The sequence below is a fragment of the Manis javanica genome, chromosome 17 (genome assembly GCF_040802235.1).
Source record: "Manis javanica isolate MJ-LG chromosome 17, MJ_LKY, whole genome shotgun sequence".
NCBI classification, from domain to species: Eukaryota; Metazoa; Chordata; class Mammalia; order Pholidota; family Manidae; genus Manis; species Manis javanica.
In genome coordinates, this window is record NC_133172.1 from 53127884 (window position 1) to 53152172 (window position 24289).

At 36.5% G+C, this 24289-nt stretch overlaps 1 protein-coding gene and 1 pseudogene across 4 annotated transcripts in view; both read right to left on the reverse strand.

Annotated features, from left to right (window-relative positions):
- Positions 1-24289, reverse strand: part of GLG1 (golgi glycoprotein 1) — a 168484-nt gene that overhangs the window by 64108 nt on the left and 80087 nt on the right. For all 4 annotated transcript variants that reach the window (XR_012126688.1, XM_073225973.1, XM_073225974.1 and 1 more), the window contains exon 2: positions 6784-6816. Coding sequence is in view for 3 of the 4 variants with exons in the window: in XM_073225973.1 (XP_073082074.1) it covers positions 6784-6816 (33 nt within the window). In the remaining variant the exon portion in view is untranslated. The remainder of the gene's footprint in view (positions 1-6783; positions 6817-24289) is intronic.
- LOC140847057 (STING ER exit protein pseudogene) lies at positions 8414-18307 on the reverse strand (annotated as a pseudogene).

Consider the following 24289-nt stretch of genomic DNA (forward strand, 5'->3'; position numbering starts at 1 on the left):
GATCAAAGACCTGAATGTAAGTCATGAAACCATAAAACTTTTAGAAGAAAACATAGGCAAAACTCTCTTGAATATAAACACAAACAATTTCTTCATGAACATATTTCCCCAGGCAAGGGAAACAAAAGCAAAAATGAACAAGTGGGACTATATCAAACTAAAAGGCTTCTTTCTGTATAGCAAAAGATACCATCAGTAGAACAAAAAGGCATCCTACAGTATGGGAGAATATATTCATAAATGACATCTTATAAGGGGTTGACATTCAAAATATACAAAGACCTCACGCACCTCAACAAATAAAAAGCAAATAATCAAATTAAAAAATGGGCACAGGATCTGAACAGACACTTCTCCAAAGAAGAAATTCAGGCCAACAGGCACATGAAAAGATGCTCCACATTGCTAATCATCAGAGAAATGCAAATTAAAACCACAATAAGATATCACCTCACACCAGTTAGGATGGCCAACATCCAAAAGACAAAGAATAACAAATGTTGGCGAGGATGTGGAGAAAGAGGAACCCTTCTACATTGCTGGTGGAAATGTAAATTAGATCAACCATTGTGGAAAGCAGTATGGAGATTCCTAAAAAAACTCAAAATAGAAATACCATTTGACCCAGGAATTCCCTCCCCTCCTAGGAATTTACCCTAAGAACGCAGGAGCCCAGTTTCAAAATGTTTATCGCAGCACTTTTTACAATAGCGAAGAAATGGAAGTAACCTAAGTGTCCATCAGTAGATGAATGGATAAAGAAGATGTGGTATGTATACACAATGGAATATTATTCAGCCATAAGAAGAAAACAAATCCTACCATTTGCAACAACATGGATGGAGCTAGAGGGTATTATGCTCAGTGAAATAAGCCAGGTGGAGAAAAACAAGTATCAAATGATTTCACTCATCTGTGGAGTATAAGAACAAAGAAAAAACTGAAAGAACAAAACAGCAGCAGACTCACAGACTCCAAGAATGGACTAACAGTTACCAAAGGGAGAGGGACTGGGGAGGATGGGTGGGAAGGGAGGGTAACAAGAAAAAGGGGTATTATTATTAGCACACATAATGTGTCGGGGGGGTGGGGGGGAAGGCATGGAGAAGGCAATATAGCACAGAGAAGACAAGTAGTGACTCTACAGCATCTTATTCTGATGGACAGTGACTGTACTGGGGTATGTGGTGGGGACTTGATAATGGGGGGAATCTAGTAACCACAATGCTGTTCATGTAATTGTATATTAATGATACCAAAAAATAAAATAAAATAAAACAACAACAACAACAACAAAAAAGAATGAGTATAGCAGAAGCTTCGTTCTAACTGAAAGAATTTCAGGCCTCTTGGCTCCTCAGAAGTAGAGATGTATCTAGTGATTCAAAAATCAAGGTTAGAATTTAGACAAATACATTTTACTATTATCTATGAATTAAAGCCTAGCATGAATTGGTCACTAAATGTCCTATTTTTAAAATAAAAGCTACACTCTTGTTTTAAAATTCAGCATATTCTAATTCTGTGTGTACATCAAACCAAAGATAGATTAAAATAGTTCCTCTTTATTGAATGACTTATAGCTGACCCAATACCATTTCTTTCATTTTATAAAGAAAAAGAAAAGGCTGCCTAACAGCTAGAGGATTTAAAGTAAACAGCAACAAATGTCAGAAAATTATAAATACAAACCACAGAACACTTTACTTGATCTAATAAAAAAACCCTCAGATGTCCTGTGATAGGTGGTAGTGGTAGGATCAGTTTCACTGGGATCAATCCCCCAGTTTAAGAAGGAATTTTGTCAGTGAGGTAGACTGGGGTTCTTGGAGTACAAAGGTAGAAAGTACAGAAATGATAACCTCTGGGGATTACTCATAGCTCGTAATGGCTGAAGTTGTTTGTATGAAAGATGGGGAAGGGTGTGCAGGCAAGGGTGATATCACATTGAGTACTATGGCTCATATTAAAGAATTTGAATTTTACTTTAAAGGAAATGGGAAGCTAATGGATACTTTTAATCTGAAAACTCAAAAAATCAACTCTGGTGAATAAGCGTAGGTAAGGGCTAGATTGGGGAGGTTAGGGGACCAGTTAGAAGGCAAGAAATTGTTGGATGCGAGATAGGATGTATCTGAGTTATTTGGAATAATGACAAGACTTGGGTGTGGGTAGTGAAGGAAAATTCCTCCTTCACCATCAAGCTCCTTGAGATTATACGCTACAGCTCATTTTATCTATTTATACTCTTCCATTTACCCTTAAAAATTTTTACATCAAAGCTATCTGCTTAGTCAAATAGTTCAATACAGGTAGTTAAAAAATAAAAAAAAAAAATACACAGTTCCCTGCAAAATCCCCTCCTAAAGGTCTACCCACTCTCCAGAGACAAATACTTTAAATGTTTTCGCTTTTTCTTAGGGTAATTACCTCCATACTTTTAAACTACTTAAACTGCTATTTCTTGAATTGTTAGTTTTACAAATTCTGCAAGATTCTTTAGATTAATATTATGGAAGGAATGCACTTAGACCCTTCCTTTTGATCATAATCCTCCCATGTTGAATATTCAGTATTTACATTATAATATAAAAAACTATACATACTGAGCCATAGAGTATTATTATTATATTTTTTCCTTCCAACTTTTAGTTTGTCTAGAGTTAACATTTATTTCATGGGCCTATTTTCTATAAACCCATTACTAATTAACCCCAATCTCTTCATTACTGGAAAAGTAAATCTCTCGAAACATTCACATGTATCAGGTAATCTCTCAAGTGAGACCTTCCTCTTGGAGGAACATCTCCTGCTTTAAGCATCTTCCTGCTTCATCAGGACCGGGTATGTTCCCTAGGCCTTGCCACAGGTACCATCTTTCACCATCACCCTTAGACTTGCCTTTGCTTTTTTCTCTTATACCGATTCACTAATTACTGGATTCTTTATCTTTCTTGTCTTGGTGTTTCCCCTCATTTTGTTGAAACACATTCTCTAGTAGCCTTATGAGAAAACATGCATGAATTGTAAATGTTCTGAACAACCGCATGTTTGAAATGTCTTTATTTTCTAATATCTTAACTGGATATCATTCTTCCTCAGAATTTTGAGAGCTCTGATCTACTGTCTTCCAGTTTCCTGTAATGCTATTAAGTATAATAGCATTCAAATTCCCAGTACTTGGATTATTCTTTTTCTCTCTGAAAGGTTTTGGAATCTTTTGTTTATTTTCAGGGTTTGGGTGTGGGTTATCATTCCCTCCATGATATAAGGTACTTCATAGGCACTTTTAATCTAGAAACTCATGTCTTTCAGTTCTTGGAAATTTTCTCACATTTTTCGTTCAACCTTTTTTTAAAGTCCTTAATATATGCCAGGCACTGTTCAAGACGGCAATGAGCAAAAAAGGGAAAATCCCTGCCCTCAAGTTTACATTTTATGAAGAAGAGAAAGATGCTATTCAAATGATAATATATTGGGTGATAAATGTTACAAAGAACAGTTGAGCTAAGACAAAAGAAAAGTGACTAGATTAGGGGGGCTACTTAATATAAGGGAGGACAAGGAAAATGAATATCCACAGAAAGGGAACTGTTCCATGAAGAACAGCATATTCAGAAGACCTAAGTCAGGTACACTGACTACTTGAGAGACAGCAAGGAGGCCACTACGGCTTAACTGGAGTTAGCACGGGGTAACAGTGTTAAAAAAATTCAGAGAGCAGGTACCTTGTATGTGCTGTCGGTCACAGTTAAGGACTTACAAATTTAATCAGTGAGAAAAAAGCTTTAGAGGTTTTGGGGCAGAGAAGTAAAATGATCCAACTTGTATATTAGAGAAATCATTAAGGCTGTAGCATGGAGTAGAGACTGTAGTGAGACAAGGGCAGAAGGAAGGTGACTATCTAGGAGGATATTATAGAAAGAAGTACAAGAGAGAACTGATAGTGATGGCTGGAACCAGGGAGGTAGTAGTGACAATAGTCAGACTCAGGACAGATTTCAAAAGCAGCAGCCACCAACCAGGTTGCTAGTAGAATGAATGTGGAATGTAAGAGGAAAGGAGGAATCATGGTTTTTGATTTGAATAATGGGAAGAAGAGAAGAACCAATGAGACTGGGAAGAGGTAGAAAATCAAGAGTTCCGTTCTAGAGATGACCATCACAGAGTAGAAATGGGAAATCAGTAGTTGGAGACTGATATTCTGGAGAAAGATCTGAGTCGAATAAAAGACATGAACCACAAATTGTCAGCAGGACAGTGTCAATTGTTCCTCTTCAACGGGAGTCTTCGCAGCAATCTAAGTAGCCATCTGGTGGTATCCTTCTCCAGATGACAACTCAGGTGTGAGAACACAAGATTCACAATGGGCAATGAAAGGAGAAGCCTAGCCTAGAAATCTCATTCTCCATGGGAGCCAATATTGCATGTCTTGCAACAACCCTCTAGGCATTGCTTTCAGGGTCCCTGCAAGGGACACACCCAGATACAAGGGTCACCACATTTAGGGGAGCCCTAAGTATGGCACACCTATTGAATATTCATAATTAACTTACAGTTCTTCCCAGTCCTTACAGGTCTTACCAATCAGGGTCATTTATATCATAAGTAATACTTTTGTGAAATTTAGTTGAAATTTTACTCTTAATCAGGTTACTAGGGAACTGAGTTACATAGTCAATACCATAAAGAAGGGGAAAGGGTTTTGTTAACCTTTTACTCACAGAGCTATTATGAGCTGCCAAAAACATTCTTTACATGGGTAGATATACATGCATTTCTTTTGAGTAAATACCTGAAAGTGAAATGGTTGTATCAAATACTATACTTATGTTGAGATTTATTAATGCCAAACAGCTTTGAAAGCACAGCTGACCCTTCAACAACACAGGGGATGGGGTGCTGAGCCCATGCACAGTCAAAAATCCACATGTAACTTTCGACTTTCCAAAAATTTAACTACTAGTAACTTAACTGATAGCCTACTGCTGACTGTAAGGCTTACTGGTAACAGAAAACAGCTGATTAAGACATATTCTGTATATGTGTTATATACTGTATTCTTACAATAAAGTAAGCTAGAGAAAAGTGTTTTTCAAATTATCACAAATCTCCAAAAAAATTTCCAATGTATTTATTGAAAAAAATCTGTGTATAAGTGGACCTGTGCAGTTCAAACCCATGCTGTTCAAGGGTCAACTGTAGTTACACAAATTTACATTATCACTACAGTTCACTGAAGTTCCCTTATTCCATATTCACATCAACATATGGAAACTGTCAGTCTTTTGAATTTAGCAAAATTCTATTGGTGAGTGTACTAGTATCTCATTGAGATTTTAATTTCCACTTCCTGATTACTAATGAGGTTCAGCACCTTTTCATTTGTTTATACATCATTCAGGTATCATCTTTAAGACATGGGTGTTCAAGTATCTTATCCATTTTTCTTTCTTTCTTTTCTTATTAAAGGCTTATCCCAAATTTGTCCCCAAAAATAGAAATGCTGTAATTTTATGGCATAATCTCTATTTTTTTTAAATTTCAAACTATTTAAAATAAATAAGCAAAAACAGTTCACCCATTTATCCCACTCCCCACTCTCTGCCTCTGGCAACCACCAACTCTATTCTCCATATCTATGAGCTTGGGGTTTTTATTTTTTATTTATTTTTATGTTTTGGTTTCCACATATAAGAGAGATCACATTGTATTTGTCTCTGACTTATTTCAGTCAGCATAATGCCCGTGAGGTCCATCCAAGTTGTTGCAAATAGCAAGATTTAATTCTTTTTTAATGGCTGAAAAATATTCCATTGTAGATATGCGCACCACTTCTTCTTTATCAATTCATTCACTGGTGGACACTTAGGTTGTTTCCATATCTTGGCTATTATAAATAATGCTGCATGGAATATGAGGGTGCATGTATCTTTCTGAGTTAGTATTTTCATTTTCTTGGGATAAATACCCAGAAGTGGAACTGCTAGATCATTCTAATAGGTGTCAAGTGATCTCACTGCAGTTTTGATCTGCATTCCCTGATGGATACTCTTGTGATTTTACTTTTAATCTTTGACCTATGTAGATCTTCCTTAGAATAAGGAGTCACCTAAGCAGTCAACTTGCTTCTCTGTTCTTATAGTCTCCCATTCACGCTAACTTCTACATTGTCATACAGTCATCTCTTACAGAATTGTCAGATATATTACTACTCTTAAGACCCAACTCAAGTATCATGTCCACTATTAAGTCTTTCCTGACATCAACCCATCTGAGCAAAATTCAGTTTTGTGTTCCCACTGTACTACTATAGGCTTCTACGAAAGCACACAGGACTTTCTGCACAGATCTGATTTCACATCAGTCTCCTTTTAATGTTGTTAGGTTTTATATAATACGAAGATGCAAGAGTGTGTGTGTGTGTGTGTATACGTGTATAAAACTTTTAATATATTAATTACAGTTATCTCTGTAGCTCTTATCTGCTAACTCTAACACATGTCATGATAAAGCAGAGAAACAATTATTTTTATTTGATAGCTGTAAATTAAGAAAAATGTAAGCTTATTAGTTTGGTAGAACCCGCTGATTTCAACAACAGAGGGGTATTTGCAGATTCACCATGGCCCTTAAATGAGATTTATCATCTTCTTGCTAAGATTAAGAGAATCTAAGGAGACATAATGCTTTCCAGAACAACAGGAAAAGTGTTGCCAAATCTGTCATTATATATGAAAGCTTACATATGAGAAGGTGAATTATGGAAAAATCCATACTTACATGATTGCAGTCTGAAGAAATTTCATTTTCAGGCTAAAAGGAAAAAATAGAAGAAATGTTGTTAAAAAAAAGACAACTCAAATTTTCAAACATAACCAAAATAAACTCAAAACAAAAAATCTGAATATTCAACTGAATATATTTCTTCAATATTGGGAGTAAAATGGGCTTATGTATCTTTCCGGTCACTGGGGAGAAACATACCAGAAAAGTAGACGAGACATAATCCCTTCCCAATCAATGGTACAATCTCGAAATGGGGAAAGTGGAGAAGAATGTACTAAATAGATAAAGCAGTAGCGACATAAGGATCCTTACATGACATTTCATAATTCTAAAAGCTAAAGAGGATCAGGTACAAAATGGGTGTCCTTTTCTTAAAGAAAATCAGGCATCTAAAAAACAGACTTATTAAAAAGGGTAAAAATGGCTTGTCAAAGATTTAACAATTAGTCTCAGGTCACCTTAGGGAAAGCTAGGTGATGGGTACACAGGACCTCTATATACTATGTTTGTAACTTCATGAGTCTATAATCTTGTGAGTCTATAGTTAAAAACAGAAAGTTTTAAAAAACAGCAATTATATATATATTCTCATTTGCTTTGTAAAGCCAGGTACATGTACCAGAGATAAAATGAACTTTCAATTCCATGATGAGAAAGGTAGACTAGGTTATGCCTAATACTGCATAGCTTTGTAATACACATTTCCTTCAGTATCTTTGTTCATACTGTTAAGGGAGATACAGCTGTAATAATAAAGCACAATTTCCTTTGAGTTTCCATAGCATTCCAACCTGTTCAAATGAAGTGAACTCTGTGTGCCTATGAAATATGACCAATGCAGACTGTAAAAAGTGTAATTTTCAAAATAAAAACATTTTGCCATTCAAGGATAAAGGCAATAAAGAAAATAATCAATATAAGAAACAGTCACATGAAGCATCCCTTCAGGAAGAAAAAGGTTTTTAGGGAACTATTAACTCTACTGCAGGGTTTAGCAGGCATTAGTTCTAGTAAACAAACTCACTTCTTTGTACTTATAAAATTATTACATTAAAACTGACTTTAATCAGATTGCTAGGTAATCATAAGATTATAACACACCACTTTCTCCCTACTTGTCTAAGTAAAGTTATTTTAATGCCTTTCAGAGTTTCAGAAATCAGCCTCCATACAACTGAGGTAGAGCAGGGACACAGACAAGCACCATAGCTAATTTTTCTTGTCTATGATGAAAAATGCCAAGAAATAAATGGTATATTAAGAACAAAATGTACTCCATCTTAAGGCTAAGATTCCATTTTAAAAACCAGGAAGTTGGGAGGTAATATTCCTAACATATTTGATGGTAATCAGCCAATAACCTACCCTATTTTAAGATAGGGCAAGCAGTCCATTTAAATGGTATGTTTGGACTATCTCAGAAAAGAATAGAATTAACAAAATCCTTGTGTTAAATTTACCTTACAGAGTATCTAGGGGACTGACTATGGATAATGACATAATGTCTCACTGGAGAAGGACATTATGAGATCACATGTCAAGCCTAGCTCCCCCAAACCCCCACCCTCTCCCCCATTCTTGAAAGCCTTAAAAGACAGAATCCTAAACTGAATTAGCACGCCTCCTCTCTGAGGTTGCCGGCATTCCCCTTTCTTCGAGTGTGTACTTTGCCTTAAATAAAGATGTCTTGCTGCTTAATTTATTGCGTTTTGTCTCCGCGATTTTCCAAACCTCTTGGGTTAAATAAAGACCCTTTTTCTCAGTGGTAAGCGTCTTTGTTACTTTGCTATTTCATTTCATTTTCTAGACTTAAAACTCAAGTCTTCACTCTCTCTGTCCTACTTTACACAAGTAGGGAAGGGCTACTGAGATCTCTGATTTGGGCTTGCAAGTTTCCATCAACTGGGTGACCCAGACAGGACTGCAGCATGTTCGATCATGCTTTCAGTAGCCTGTCTGAAAATGTCCTTTCTCTGCTTTGGAAAGTTCTCAGAACATAATCTCACTCCATCTAGTGCTCTGTGGCTCCCCCAGATCCTGGGTGGAAAGGGCTGAGTTCCCACGCCATGCAGATTCAAGTGGACACTCGACATCAGGTGACTGTGGCTTCAGGAGTGGGCAAGAGGTCTGCCCTATGCCCAGCAGGAGTTCAATGAACTCTCCTTTCCTCCTCTGCTCTTCCTTGCTCCCTACTGCCTGTGCGGTTGCTGCCATTCATTACTATTCTTGCTTTAATGAATTCCTTCCTTATCTACACTAGTCTGACCTGTTCAAGAATATTTTCTCCAAAAGAGTCAAGAACCCTCCCCCTGTACAGGTTGAGGTCTCACTTAGTGCGTAGGGAGAGACCTCTCCAGACCCAGCTGCCTGGCAACACAATGAGTTAATCTAGCTTAACTCTGTTTTCTCTACTTCAATTCCAAGTGCTCAATGTATCTCTTAACAGTTTATTAACAAGAATGGTTTATTTTGTTTAGACAATTTCTACCATACCATCCTTTTACCTATCCCTTAAGGGTTTTTTCAATCAATGAGGAATTAGTTATTTCTCAACCAAAGTACGAAGGCAATTAATATTACTATCATCTCCAGTTCTATTCATTTCCGCTGAACAGTAACTTTGGATTAAAGAGGTATTCTTAAGAGAAATTCAGAGCATTGGAGAATTTTCAAAATAATGTAGTCCAATAAGATGTAAGTTACCCATGAAAAAAAAGTACTGTCATGTTTGCAGTCCACAGGACCTGTATTAGCAAATCAATAATTGCTTTAATTGCTTATTTCCCTACAGTGGTAGACTAGATTATTTCCTCATTTTTTGCTTCTCTTTTATAGAAAAATAAGTATTTGTGATTACAAGCATTTGAAATTTTAAGGGTGTTCATTATTTAAAAACAAAAAAGACTGTATCAAACAAATAATAAAAATTCCAAAACCTGTAAGTTACAAATGGTCATAGCTATGGTCTAATTTAGTAAACTATATTAGTAAGTACAGAGTACTGCATCTTTTATGAAGGAATGACATAATCCACAGAAACACAAATAAACTGCAAATCTGCAGACCAGTGTTTGGTTTTCATCTCTTTTGTTGTCTTGATTTGCAATTGATAATAAATGGGTCTTATTTTTTTCTCTCTAGATTTAATTTTTCTACCCAGAAAGAAAAGATGAAAGTACAGGAATGCCATTAAGAACAAGGTTATGATGTTAAGCCATTATGATTCATAGAACTGAAAAGTTAAAAAGAATTTCTAAGTGTAACTGCAAATCATTTCAGAAATTTAAGAGGGTCTTTAGAATCAAAGGATACTGCAGTGGTTCAAAGGAAGAGAACAGCCTACAAAACATAAATATAAAATATAAAATATTAAGTAGTATACCCAAACAGTGGGAACATGAATAATGCCAACACAAATGAAGTCTAGAGAAAGTATAAAAAGAAAACGCTATGGTTTGAGTATTCAGCCATTTGACAATAGATCAAAAGACAGACATATCAAGCAAAAACAGATGTGGGTGCTGATGCGGGTTCGTTTCTCAGACTGCATCACTGCCGTGATGTCCCAATCAAACCACATCATCAGGCATAGTAGATCTATTTCTATTTCTGCAAAACTGTAAATGCAGATAGGCTTGATTATCTTTTTTTAAAATTAAGGTATCATTGATATACAATCTTACGTTCAGGTTTCACATGAGCATAGGCTTGATTATCTTTAATCTTAGAAGATGAAGAGTATGGGGAAAAAATCTGGAATTACTAAAGTAGAATTAGGCTGAGGATTTTTTTCCTTTTGTTAGCAATCGGTGAACTAAAACTCTGGTATGATCCCAAGAAATAAATCACAAGTAAATATTGAGTAATTTTGATGTGCCCAAAATCATGCTAGGCATTGTGAGATAAAATGGTGAAGTCAAGCAAATCAAGCAAGAATAGGGCCTTGAGCTAGGCCTAAAAGATTAGACAAAAGAATGATTTTCAAAAACATGCAGGTTAGATGACTCCCTGGGACTCGGGAAGAAATAATAACAGAGTCTCTCTTTTTCAGAAAGTTTATCCTTTAATTTATATTTTAGTATTTTTCTAACATATGTGTTAGAATTATTAATATTTTATAACTAACTACTAGGGGTATGTGTAATTTGTTCAAGTAATAAGAACATGAACAAGAAGGGATTAAGAGCTGAAACCTTTCTTCTAACCAGCTTAGGAGTCCTACCCAGACCCCACACCTCCCAATCAGAGGCAAAGTGCTGGCTCCTAGCACATGGAAGCATCAAATTAGAAGCTGAGCTTTGCTACATTATTAGTGCCTCTCTCTCACTGGATATAGAAATCTGGGCTTCAAAAATAAGAGGCTCTTTACATCAAGTGTTTCCTCACTGGAATAAAATAACTGCTCTCTTAACAATGGAAAACTGGGAGGAGAAAAATTATGAAAACCCTCACAAATTGCCTTCTGTTAATTTAATAATCAAATTTTGTATAAGAGACTGCCAAAGTCGCATATATTAGTATCAGTAAAGAAACTAATGAATAGAGGAAAGAGAAAAGAAGAGAATGTGACACATCCCAACCCACAGCAGTGACTAAAATTGAGAAAGAACTCAGTTAATGCTGAATGAATGATGTGGCAATAACACCATAAAGGAGAGAAGCACTGAGTACTTGAAGATACATGAGTCCAAAGAAAAAGTGATGGGTGTAGCAGGACACAGTAGAAGATGTTACTAACTGAGCTAGGTGCTACATTAATTTCTTAAAACATGATGGACTGCAAGATAAATTGTATCATGTCCAATTTTACAGATGAAGATTCTGAAATACAGAGAAATTGAGTAATGTGATCAAAGTTACACTGCTAGGAGACAATAAAACTGGAATTTAAATGATGATAATAAATAGCAACTAATGCTTATTGTGATATTTTCAGTTTGAGGACCTCCCAAAAGGCTCAGTAGGTCAGTCTGAGCACAATGATTGTGGATGGGGGAGAGATTTGGGAGGTGCAAGAAAAAGAAAGTTGTCTAGAATGAATAAACAAAACTAGTCCTCTAGAGTGACTTGACAGCTACATGATGAATTTAGATGCAGGCTGCCCAGATAAGAAACTGCTGGAGTAATTAGATCAACTAGAGATCTGGATTAGATCTAGAACAACCACAGCAATTATTTTTAAAACTTTGCTTAGTTCATTTGCCTTTTCTAAATTAATGATTTAAATATTTTGGATGTTACTGTACTTTAATCTCCTAATTGGGTAAGCCAAAGCTAAAACAGTTGATTTTAAGGCTTAAAGTCCTAGCCCTTCCTATAATTCTGTAAATTCAGAATGGGTTTTAAGGAAAGATACAGAATGATGGAAAAAGAACAAGAGACAACCAGAAGTATTCGGCTATAGAAGATGCGTGATTTTAGGTGTTGTCACTTAAGTTCTCCAAACCCCTGAGGGCAGGCTTTGGTCTAGAACAGGGATTTCTTTGCCTAGGATCCATGAACATACTTCAGGAGTGAGATTATCTTGAAACTGAACACAAATGTTTGTGACCATGTATATTCTTCAAGAAGAGAATCCATAGTTATTTTCAAGAATCTCAAAAACACCCCTAAGACAAGAAAAAATTAAAAAACATTGGTCTAAGATGGTTGAGATTCTTTCTATTTTATGAGTATATAAAATCTGAGATATGAAATATAAAAATAGAAGTACTTATTGAATTTCACATCTTTTAATGTGGATAATCTGCATGTTTATTATTATGATTTCCTGTCATCTTAATCATTCTCTGTTAGTCAAAGTCACAACAAACAGGTTTCAGAATGAACCACTGAAAGTTTGAGTCTGACTGCTCTCAATGAAATCAACAATCACATTGACTTAAAAGGAAGGATGGCTTTATAGAAAGTACAAGTCTAACAGCCAGTGTTGGCAAAACTGGACAGCTACATGTAAGAGAATGAAACTGGATCAATAACCCCATACATAAAAGTAAATTCGAAATGGATCAAAGACCTGAATCTAAGTCATAAAACCATAAAACTCCTAGGAAAAAAACAGGCAAAAATCTCTTGGACATAAACACGAGCAACTTCTTCATGAACATATCTTCCCGGACAAGGGAAACAAAAGTAAAAATGAACAAGTGGGACTGTATTAAGCTGAAAAGCTTCTATACAGCAAAGGACACCATCAATAGAACAAAAAGGCATCCTACAGTATGGGAGAATATATTCATAAATGACAGATCAGATAAAGGGTTGACACCCAAAATATATTAAGAGCTCATGCACCTCAACAAACAAAAAGCAAATAACCGAATTAAAAAATGGGCACAGGATCTGAACAGACACTTCTCCAAAGAAGAAATTCAGATGGCCAACAGACATATGAAAAGATGCTCCACATCGCTAGTCATCAGAGAAATGCAAATTAAAACCACAATGAGATATCACCTCACACCAGTAAGCATCACCACCATCCAAAAGACAAACAACAACAAATGTTGGCGAGGTTGTGGAGAAAGGGGAACCCTAACCCTCCTACATTGCTGGTGGGAATGTAAACTAGACCAACCATTGTGGAAAGCAGTATCGAGGTTCCTCAAAAAATTCAAAATAGAAATACCATTTGACCCAGGAATTCCACTTCTAGGAATTTACCCTAAGAATGCAGCAGCCCAGTTTGAAAAAGACAGATGCACCCCTATGTTTATCGCAGCACTATTTACAATAGCCAAGAAGTGGAAGCAACCTAAGTGTCTATCAGTAGATGAATGGATAAAGAAGATATGGTACATATACACAATGGAATATTATTCAGCCATAAGAAGAAAACAAATCCTACTATTTGCAACAACATGGATGGACCTAGAGGGCATTACGCTCAGTGAAATAAGCCAGGCAGAAAAAGACAAGTATCAAATGATTTCACTCATCTGTGGAGTATAAGAACAAAGAAAAAAACTGAATGAACAAAACAGCAGCAGACTCACAGAACCCAAGAATGGACTAACAGTTACCAAAGGGAGAGGGACTGGGGAGGATGGGTGGGAAGAGAGGGATAAGGGGAAAAAAGGGGGGGGCATTACTATTAGCAGACATAACGTAGGGGCGTGAGGGGCATGGGGAGGATTGTACAACACAGAGAAGACAAGTAGTAATTCTACAGCATCTTACTACACTGATGGACAGTGACAGTAATGGGGTATGTCAGGGGGACTTGGTGATGGAGGGAGACTAGTAAATATAACGTTCTTCATGTAATTGTAGATTAATGATACCAAAATAAAGTAAGATAAAATAAAATTAAAAAAGAAAGTACAAGTCTAGAACTATGATATCTCAAGGTGAGCAGGCTGAGTTAATAAGTCTGACAGGAGAAATTTAAGGATTAACAAAACTAACTTGGAAGTTGTCCCAGTTCTGAAACAGAAATGCTTGGGAATTGGATTTTGTCTAAAATATGGAACAGTCTACAGTTACACTGACTGAAGTGAACTACCCACCAGATCACACCTGCTACTAAATTACATGACAATAGACTGTTTATTAATCACTTGGGAGAAAACAAACAAAAATATCAATAGTATTGGTGCTTTTAGAGCCTTGCAAAAACCTGAAGGCTGAGCAAGAATCTGATGCCTCCTTCTGATTAGAAACATTCTGCTGCAGTACTAAGTAAATTCTTCTAGGAGTTTACTCATTAAGAACCCAGTAAACTCCCAATCATATGAGCAATTCATTCATTAATTTGGCTCAAACCAGTCCCCACCTAGCCACCAAAATGCCAACTGAATATACTATAGTTGGTAATACAGGCAGTATCTTAGTCTTGGTAAACGTGCTCTGAACAAGTATAAATTGTATCTTAACAATTGGTCAGATTCATAACTAAGTTACTCCTAGTGCTTTATTCTGGCTTAACCAGAATAAATTTTTCTTATTTGTACCCAGGGATAGCTGCTAAGTGTTGTTTTTTCAAAAGGATACCGATCAGCATACACTTTGTGCCCTCCAATAATGGTCTGAGTCACTAAGATTTGTGCTTTTGTATGATTCCTTAACATGCATCCATCTTTTAAAAAGGATTTTTTTTTAATGTCCAGTGGGAGATTTAAAAAAAAATGGTAGGAGATATAGATTACAGATGCTGGCTCTCAAGTAAATTAGTGTGATAGAGGAGATAAAACATGAGTTTATATCTACCCATAATAAAAAGTTGAATGCGGAATTCAGGCAGGATGGAGTGCTGGTATTTAAAAAAAAAAAAAAAAAAAGAATTACCACCACTGCCCACCCCCACCAGGCCCCCTCCCTATGAGTTAAAATAACAGAAAGGAAATCAGAGAGTCTAAGGGAGGAGGGCCCACTGAAGTTAAGCCTTAAAAGGACATTGTGATTTGGTGATGTGGTGCTGTATATATGTTGAGAGGCAGATGAGAGGAGGGCTGTGCAGCACAGGAGGGGTTGGAAAGGCACATTCTGTGCAAAGGGCAGAGTGAGAAAGTGAGGAACCCTATGGTGACCATTCTTAGGCTTATATATTTGGCATCTTTTAATGTATGGTGGGATAACTACAGAATTTTAATAAAATCCCAACACTAGTTCAATAAGTTTCCCATAAGGCAAATTAATATTTTATGCTAAACATATTATAGAGAGTGGTGATTTATTTACTGTTATTTACCTGTTGTGCTTCCCTAGTGAGTGGTAGGGTAACAGCTGGTAAATATTATATAGTTAATACTATTTCCCCCCATCTTTAAACATTTTATTACCTTTGAAAAATAAAGGAATAAAAACAGCTACTTAGAAACTGGAGACACTCAAGCACTGATCTACTATTCATAGTTTCTACACAACTGAAGAAGTTTACATTAAATAGACAATAAATAGTATAGCAGACCCACATAGAGAAAGGTTTAGAAAAATCCACGACTAGAAAGCAGGTCAGATGAATTCAAAGACCTCAGTGAAAGAAGGAATCATTGGGAAGCAACAAAAAGCCTTCTGCTGGGGTATAAAGATAGGAACCAGTCCATTTGGTTACAAAAAAAAGCTATTTTTTTCCTGATCTAAAAGTTTGCTTCCAGTCTGGGTTCATAGAAAGGTCCTGATCATTGAAGTGGCTGTCAAAGTCCTCCTCATTTTCACTTTCTTGGCTTCCAGTTCAGCCAGCTCTAGCAGCTAGCTGCCCTTTTCTCTTGCCTTTGCACTCTAGCTGTTTTTCAATCGGCATTCTGTGCACTGGAGCCAGCAATGTCCCTAGCCTCAATCTCTTCTTGCTCAACCACAGACACAGTGACAGAGCTGACCCTGCTTCCATGTGTTTGTCTGTTTAGTCATCATCACCTTCTTAGGAGGCTCATCTCCGATATAAATATTCATTTTCCCAAAACCTTGGCCAAGCTTGACTACTGCTCCATCTACAATGAAAATCACAGTATTCTTTAGCTGGGACTGACAGAGAGTGGCAGTCCATGCTTTCCACACCTCTTCTTATGCTGTCATTCAATGTCTTCAGCTCTCAAAGATATACAGTCTCATCTTCAGTGTTACAAAATCTGAGGGCATGTTTGGCAGCATCAGTAACATGACCTCCATTCTGGGACACCATGGGCAATTTCTCTGTCCAGTCCAGTCCCAGGACTGTCTGTCTGTCCATGTAGTACTAGACATGGAGGGCTTCTCACAGTTGTCCTATTTCTCCCTGTCGGAAGTTGGAGCAGACTAATGACCAGGATGCTACTCCCTCCAGGCATAGTTCAGAGGAGCAGCCTGAAAACTCAATGCTAAGAAAAATGTACAGTTCCCTCTGTAAAACATGATGAGCTTTAAAAGAGGCAAAAGATAGATAGGCAAGACCCCCACAGACAAATTAAGGCCCATTTATTTGGATAAAGTCCCATAAGTTAAGGATACCTGTGGGAGAATATATTCATAAACAACTCATGTGATCAGGGGTTAACATCCAAAATATATAAAGAGCTCACTCACACTCCTCAACACCCAAAAAACAAATAACCTGATCAAAAAATGAGCAGAGGACCTGAACAGACATTTCTCCAGAGAAGAAATACAAATGGCCAACAGGCATATGGAAAGATGCTCTACATCACTAATCATCAGGGAAATGCAAATTAAAACCACAATGAGATATCACTCACACCAGTTAGGATGGGCAAGGTAAAAAAGACTAGGAACAACAAATGCTGGTGGGGATGCAAAGAGTAGGAACACTCCTACACTGTTGATGGTGATACAAATTGGTAAAACCACTGTGGAAACAATATGGAGGTTCCTCAAAAACCTAAAAATAGAAATACCATTTGACCCAGTAATTCTATTCCTAGGAATTGACAAAGAAAACAAAACCCCAGATTTGAAAAGATACATGCACCCCTATGTTTATCACTGCACTATTTGCAATAGCCAAGATATGGAAGCAACCTAAGTGTCTGTCAGTAGATGAATGGATACAGAAGATGCGGTACATATACTCAATGGAATATTATTCAGCCATAAAAAAAGAAAAGAAATCCTACCATTTGCAACAACATGTATGGATCTAGAGGGCATTATGCTCAATGAAATAAGCCAGGCAAAGAAAGACAAATACCATATGATTTCACTTATCTGAGGAATATAAAAACAAAGCAAAAGAGAAGGAGCAAAACAGCAGTAGACTATAGACACTGAGAAGTGACTAGTGGTTACCAAAGGTGGATTGGAGGGGGTGGGGGTGGGACAGTGGGGGCCGGACCTGCTGAACCACTGTGATGTACATTTGATTAAAAAAAACACACACACATACATACTCACAAAAATTAAGGATACCTAGTTCTTGGACAGGCTCACATTAGTGCAGAACAGTGAGGGGGTTATGCTGAGGTCAAGACTTGTCTTATACCTTTAGAATGAAAAATACCCTTAATGCCCTTTAATTCTAATAAAGCATAAGAATACACACACACACAGAAGGAATTAACAAATGTTTCTGCTCTGGTTTAGATAGCACACTTAACGCAGATATAAATACTTCCAGCAAAATTTTCAGCTCTGTCCACTACTAATTCATATTTGGCAAGGTCACACCCCTATTCTGAAAATATTAAAACACACAGCAATCTGGCTAACTGCTGGATTTAATGGCTGACCAAAAAAAAAAAATTGACTGATCAACTCTTGACTCTACATACATGAAGATGCTATGTCCCCAAATATACTTTGAGAAGTCAAATTATGTTATTTTTGCTTAAGAAAACTCTACAACTAGTTAAACTGACCACATGGAAATACTCAAAATTAACATAATTTATCATCTTTTGTGTTCAAAGCAGGAAACAACAAATGACAAGTAAGGATGTAGTAATCTAGTTATTGAACAAAAAACTGCATCACTACATTATGGCAGAAGGATACCCAGTGGATTATGGCTTCACAAATCTTAAAGTTTATTAAAAAATATAAATTATAAAAACATGTAATTTTCTGTACTATAAGAAACCAGTGAACTCTTTCCACTATCATAACTATTATGGATTAGAAACAGAGGTACCTATAAACTCAAAAGAATGTTTAAAGATAATTGTAGATTAATGATACGAAAAAAAAAAAAAGAATGTTTAAAGAAATTTCTTTTCACATACAGAACTCAGTCAATCTTATTATCAACTTACTATTAGGACTGCACAATACTCCAAAAATGCAGCGATTATTTTGTTAATAATAAGAATTTAAAATCCAATTATGGCCCTGCAAAGACTGTCTCATTTCTCCATTGTGAATGAATGCATTTCTCTGGAGCTAAATTATCCTCATGAGTGACTAATATTAGCAGGGAGGGAAAAGTTACCTCTCACATCTCATTTTTTTCTCCCTAGAAATGACTTAAAAATCTAGAATCTAGTTTGGTGCTGGTAGGGAGCATTTTTACCTAATTTATGGGGGAAGGAAAGAGAGTCAGGCATTCTATCAAATGCTTGGCTAGATTCCCCTTTAAGCCTCAAGGGAAAGAATTTTGGACAGGTCTATCAACCTGGCTCCTAGCCATGGTCAGCACACAGCTGTAAAGGGATAAAAAGCCTTATTTTCACTGCACAGCTGCCTGGATAGTCAGTTTTCATGCCCGTTACTGGAATGACACCCAGAGCATTAGCATTTAGTCTAAAATGGCTAACATTTATAAGCTGTTTTGCAGGAAATTAATCAAAAAGATCTTATTTCCTCTGAAGTGTAAGACTTTAAATACTATTATATCACTACTACAAAAATACAGTAACAAAACTCTTCTAAAATAGCTACTCATAGTACTTTTCTTATCTCATAAAAGCAGGCACAGCATAGTAGATCCCCTCATATCATCATGTCTGAGAGGCAAGATGGTAGTAAAAATTTTGGACTAGAAGCCAAAAGACTTGAGATCTGATTCCAGTTTCATGCATATTTCGTTGCTTAACAACCTCGATCAAGTCACAGCATTCTTTACACTTTAAATTTCATATCAATAAAACAGAGATAAATCCTGCAATACCCACCTCACGGCGCTATTATGATAGAGTAAGAGTTATAAAAAGCCTTCGAAAATTATAAATGACCTTGCAAATATGTTACCCTGGCCTTTCATTCTTTTTTTTTTATTATTAAGGTATCATTGATATACAATCTTATGAAGGTTTCACACGAGCAACATTGTGGTTACAACATTCAGCCGTATTATCAAGCTCCCCAGACACACCCCACTGCAGTCACTGTTCATCAGCATAGTAAGATACTATAGAGTCACTACTTGTCTTCTCCATGCTATACTGTCTTCCCTGTGAGCCACATGACCTTTCATTCTCTGTATATAATCTAATTATTTTAAACATCAAAAGCAACAGTACTGCTTTCTAGTAGGCCATGACTCATGCACACTAAGAATAAGAATCGAAAATACATGACATACATATTTATTTGTATGTGTATATATTATCTCTGAAAGTAAACAAAATATTTATTTTCACATATACACTCTTTTGTACTTCTTGAATTTTGTACTCTATGCAAAGAAAAAAGAAAAAAAGCGAAGATAATTTCAGTTTAAGACACAATTTGAAAAATTGGAATACATCTTAATGGCTGGAACACTAAGGAAATCTAAAGATACATTCTTCCCAGTCCACATTTTTCTATTTCTTTCTCTGCCAGTGTCTATTTCAAAAGGGTTGGGGGTGGCAAAGGAAATACAGGCTATCTACAACCTCTGGGACATGGCACATAGCAATCCAGCCCTCTTAAGAGTCCTAGACTCATAGTTCTACTCTAAGAAAAACACATTAACCATTTTATGATCTAGTTTTCCCAGTATGGTCAATTTTCATTTGGGAGTTATAGAATGAAAGGTGAAAATAAAATTCTCTGAAGGGCATTGCTTTAATAAGGAACGGAATGTCAATTCTCATATGGCAGCTTTATATACTTTATTTACCATCTCAAACAATTTGGAACAGCTGAATATAATTACAAACTTGTCAAAGCAGTAGCTACTACAGCCAAATGCAAAATGTGAAACTAAACTAAAATAGAAAGTTTCCAGACATCTGACAATGTCATTAATGTTTATACCCAGCAAATTTGGAATGCATTCTGTCAGTGAAGCTCAGTACCTCTAATCCAACAATGTTACTACTATAATTTTGAAAAGATAAAACCAACAACAAAAAAAGACATAAGATTACAGGATACAAAAAGAAAATGTCCCAAAATGAAACATAATTTCTCATGCCACATACACAAGTATCTAAAAATAACACATTTTTTCCACTGACCTGTGATATAATGATTTGTAAGAAATATGTATTTGGTCATTCAGATGACAAAAATACATTTCTCGGATTTATTTAGTCTTCACCGACAGTTCCTAAAAAAAATGCTTCAGAACCATAACAGTGAAATAAATGTCTTATTAATGAAGGTGACTTGGACTTGACATAAGGGCAGGGGCTGGTTACCAGTAGGTCAGCCAAATGATTAAAGGGCTGGAACTTTCAATCCCACCCTCAGGACTCCAGGGAGGGGCTGGAGATTCAATCAGCCAATGTCCAACCACATAGTAAATCATGACTATGTAAAGAAACCTACATAAAAATGCTTGAGGGCATCATTTTGGTCCTTTTCTTTTTGGAGAGCTCCCACACTTAGGGAACAGAACACTTCCCATGGAGCCAGGCCCATGAGGACAGAAGCTACTTTGTTAGGGACCTCACCCTACATTCCATGCATCTCTTCATCTGGCTGTTGACTGATATGCTTATCATATTCTTTAATAAACTGGTAAACGTGAATGTTTTCCCAAGTTCTATGAGCTGCTCTAGCAAATTAATTAACATAATTAATGGTCACTGGAACCTGCAATTTGTAGCTGGTCAGTCAGAAGCACAGGTATGGGCTGGGCTTGCAACTGGTATCTGAAGTGGGGTGAGGGCAGTTATATAGGACAGAGCTCTCAACCTGTGGAATCTGATACTATCTCCAGGTAGACAGTGTCAGAATTGAGTTGAATTCTTGAACAGGCTGAATTCTTAAACCGGTGTCTGAAAACTGCTTGGTGTTGTGGTGGAGGGTGGGGGATCTCACACACACATTGGAGTTGGGTTCAGAGAAGACGATCAATGTGAGTGCACTGTTTACTTTAACTGGCATAAAGAGAAGCAAATAGGGCTGAGCTGACAGAATGTGCAGAACTCTTTCTGTATAACCCAGTTCAAATGACTAGTACTTCTTCAGAGGAGAAGAGCTTAGATTCAGGGACTGGCTTTCCATCTGAATGAAGACAGAGCTATACTGCTTAATTTTGAAGAATGTGCAAGTTTTAAAGCAGGACCCGGCAGTAGGACAAAAATTAGGTTACGCTAAAGAGATTAAGAATATTTGAGTATTGGGAAATGGGTGTGTGTGTGTGTGTGTGTGTGTGTGTGTGTGTGTGTGTGTGTGTGTGTGTGTGTGTGCTGAATTCGGGGAAGAAGGGTACCTGGAACCTGAGCACCAATGGATGCTTAAATGGACTTGACAAGTCAAGGAGACATAGCAAATCATTATCATATAGTCTCTTGGAAGGGAATGACATCAAGAAACTGAAATGTGCAAACATCATCACTACTGAAGACTAATAGACAAGGAGGAAGGTAAACATAAAATAACAGACAAATGTAAGGAAAACTAAATGTAGTTAGTTAAGATAATGACAAATACAGTTACCGGAACCTACTGGATCAAAAGCTGTAAAGGATATTAAGTCCTGAAGCTCCCAGACTCATCAGAAGGTCATAGGACTAAAGGGGTAACTGGAGATAATTTATAAAGAAATTTTCAAACTTTTGGGACCGCCATTTTACTATTCATGACAATCTGAGGCTCCTCAGGCCGAACACCACTGACGTAGTCCAAAATCATTTCCCCAACAACCCCTGTAATACTCTGTCCCTCCATTAAGCCGAGAATGGGGAAGCATTTGCTCAAGGTCACAGAGTCAATTACTGGCTGAATGAAAATATTAAGGCCCCCATATAGATGTTCTTAAGTATAGTAAAAAATGAAATGAGCATGAAAACAGAACTGGGCAAACCTGAAACTTCATTTTGAGAGATTTGAAAACACAGCTGGAAAACAAATAAATTACTTCAAATATCAAAACTAAAACCAGTACCCCAATACAAAGCACAAACTCAAGGGAAAACCCACCTTTTCCTTTATTCTCCTATACCTCCATTGAAACAACACTTAATAACTATTTTCAGGAGATAGTTTATAACTAATTATGGTGTGTATTTAATACCTGTCTCATGTTTATAGGCCTTTACTGAGTAGGTAAATCTTCTGATTCCCTCTCAGGTCTAACCTTTCATCTACCTGATGATGTCTCCACTATATATTTTACCTGGAATGTAACACTTTGTTTGAATGACAACAAAACATTAAAATTTAGCAACCCATCCTCAACAAAATATTAGCAAACCGAATTCAAAAATACATCAAAAGGATCACCCATGATGACCACAAGTGGGATTTATTCCAGGGATGCAAGGATGGTACAATATTTGTATATCAATATCATATGCCCCATTAACAAAAAGGATAAAATCCACATGATCACATCAATAAATGCTGAAAAAGCATTTGAAAAAAATTCAACATCCATTCACGATAAAAACTCTGAACAAAATGGGTACAGAGGGTACATATCTCAACATAATAAAGGCCATATACAATAAACCAACAGCTAACATCGTACTTAATGGCAAAAGGCTAACAGCTTTTCCTCTAACATCAATAACAAGACAAGGACGTCCACTCTCACCACTTTTTTTCAACAGTCACAGCATTATCACAGCAATCAGATAAGATAAAGAGATAAAAGGCATCCAAACTGGTATGAAGAATTTATACTGTCCTTATTTGCAGAAGACATATTATACATAGAAAACCCTAAAGATTTCACCAAAAAACTAATAACTAAATCCAGCAAAACTGCAGAATATAAAATTAATACACAGAAATCTATGGCATTCTTATATACTAACAATGAACTAACAGAAAGAAAAATCAGGAAAGCAATTCCATTTGCAATTGCATCAAAAAGAATAAGATAGCCAAGAATAAAACTAACCAAGGAGGTGAAAGATCTGTACCCTGAAAACTGTAAGACAATAATGAGATAAATTAAAAACATAAATAAATGGAAATCTATCTCATGCTCATAGGAAGAATTCATACTGGCAAAATGGTCATTCTGCGAAAGCAATTTACAGATTCAATGCAATCCTTATCAAAATTACCATTTTCAATGAACTAGAGCAAATGATCCTAAAATTCATATTTAACCACAAAAGACCCCGAAAAGCCAAAGCAAACCTGAGAAAGAACAACAAAGCTGAGGGTATTACACTCCCTGACTTCAAGCTCTACAACAAAGCCATGGTAATCAAGACAATTTGGTACTGGCACAAGAACAAACCCATAGAACAATGGAACAGACTAGAGAGCCCAGATATAAACCCAAACACATATGGTCAATTAATATACGATAAAGGAGCTATGGACATAAAATGGAGAAATGACAGCCACTTCAACAACTGGTGTTGGCAAAACTGGACAGCTACATGCAAGAGAATGAAACTGGATTACTGTTTAACCCCATACACAAAAGTAAACTCAAAATGGATCAAAGATCTGAATGTGAGTTATGATACCATAAAACTCTTAGAAGACATCATAGGCAAAAAATCTTCTGAATATAAACATGAACAACTTCTTCCTGAACACAGCTCCTCGAGCAAGGGAAACAAAAGCAAAAATGAACACATGGGACTGTATCAAACTAAAAAGCTTCTGTACGGCAAAGGACACTATCAACAGAACAAAAAGGCATCCTACAGTATGGGAGAATATATTTGTAAATGACATATTCGACAAGGGGTTAACATCCAAAATATATAAAGAACTCAAACGCATCAACATC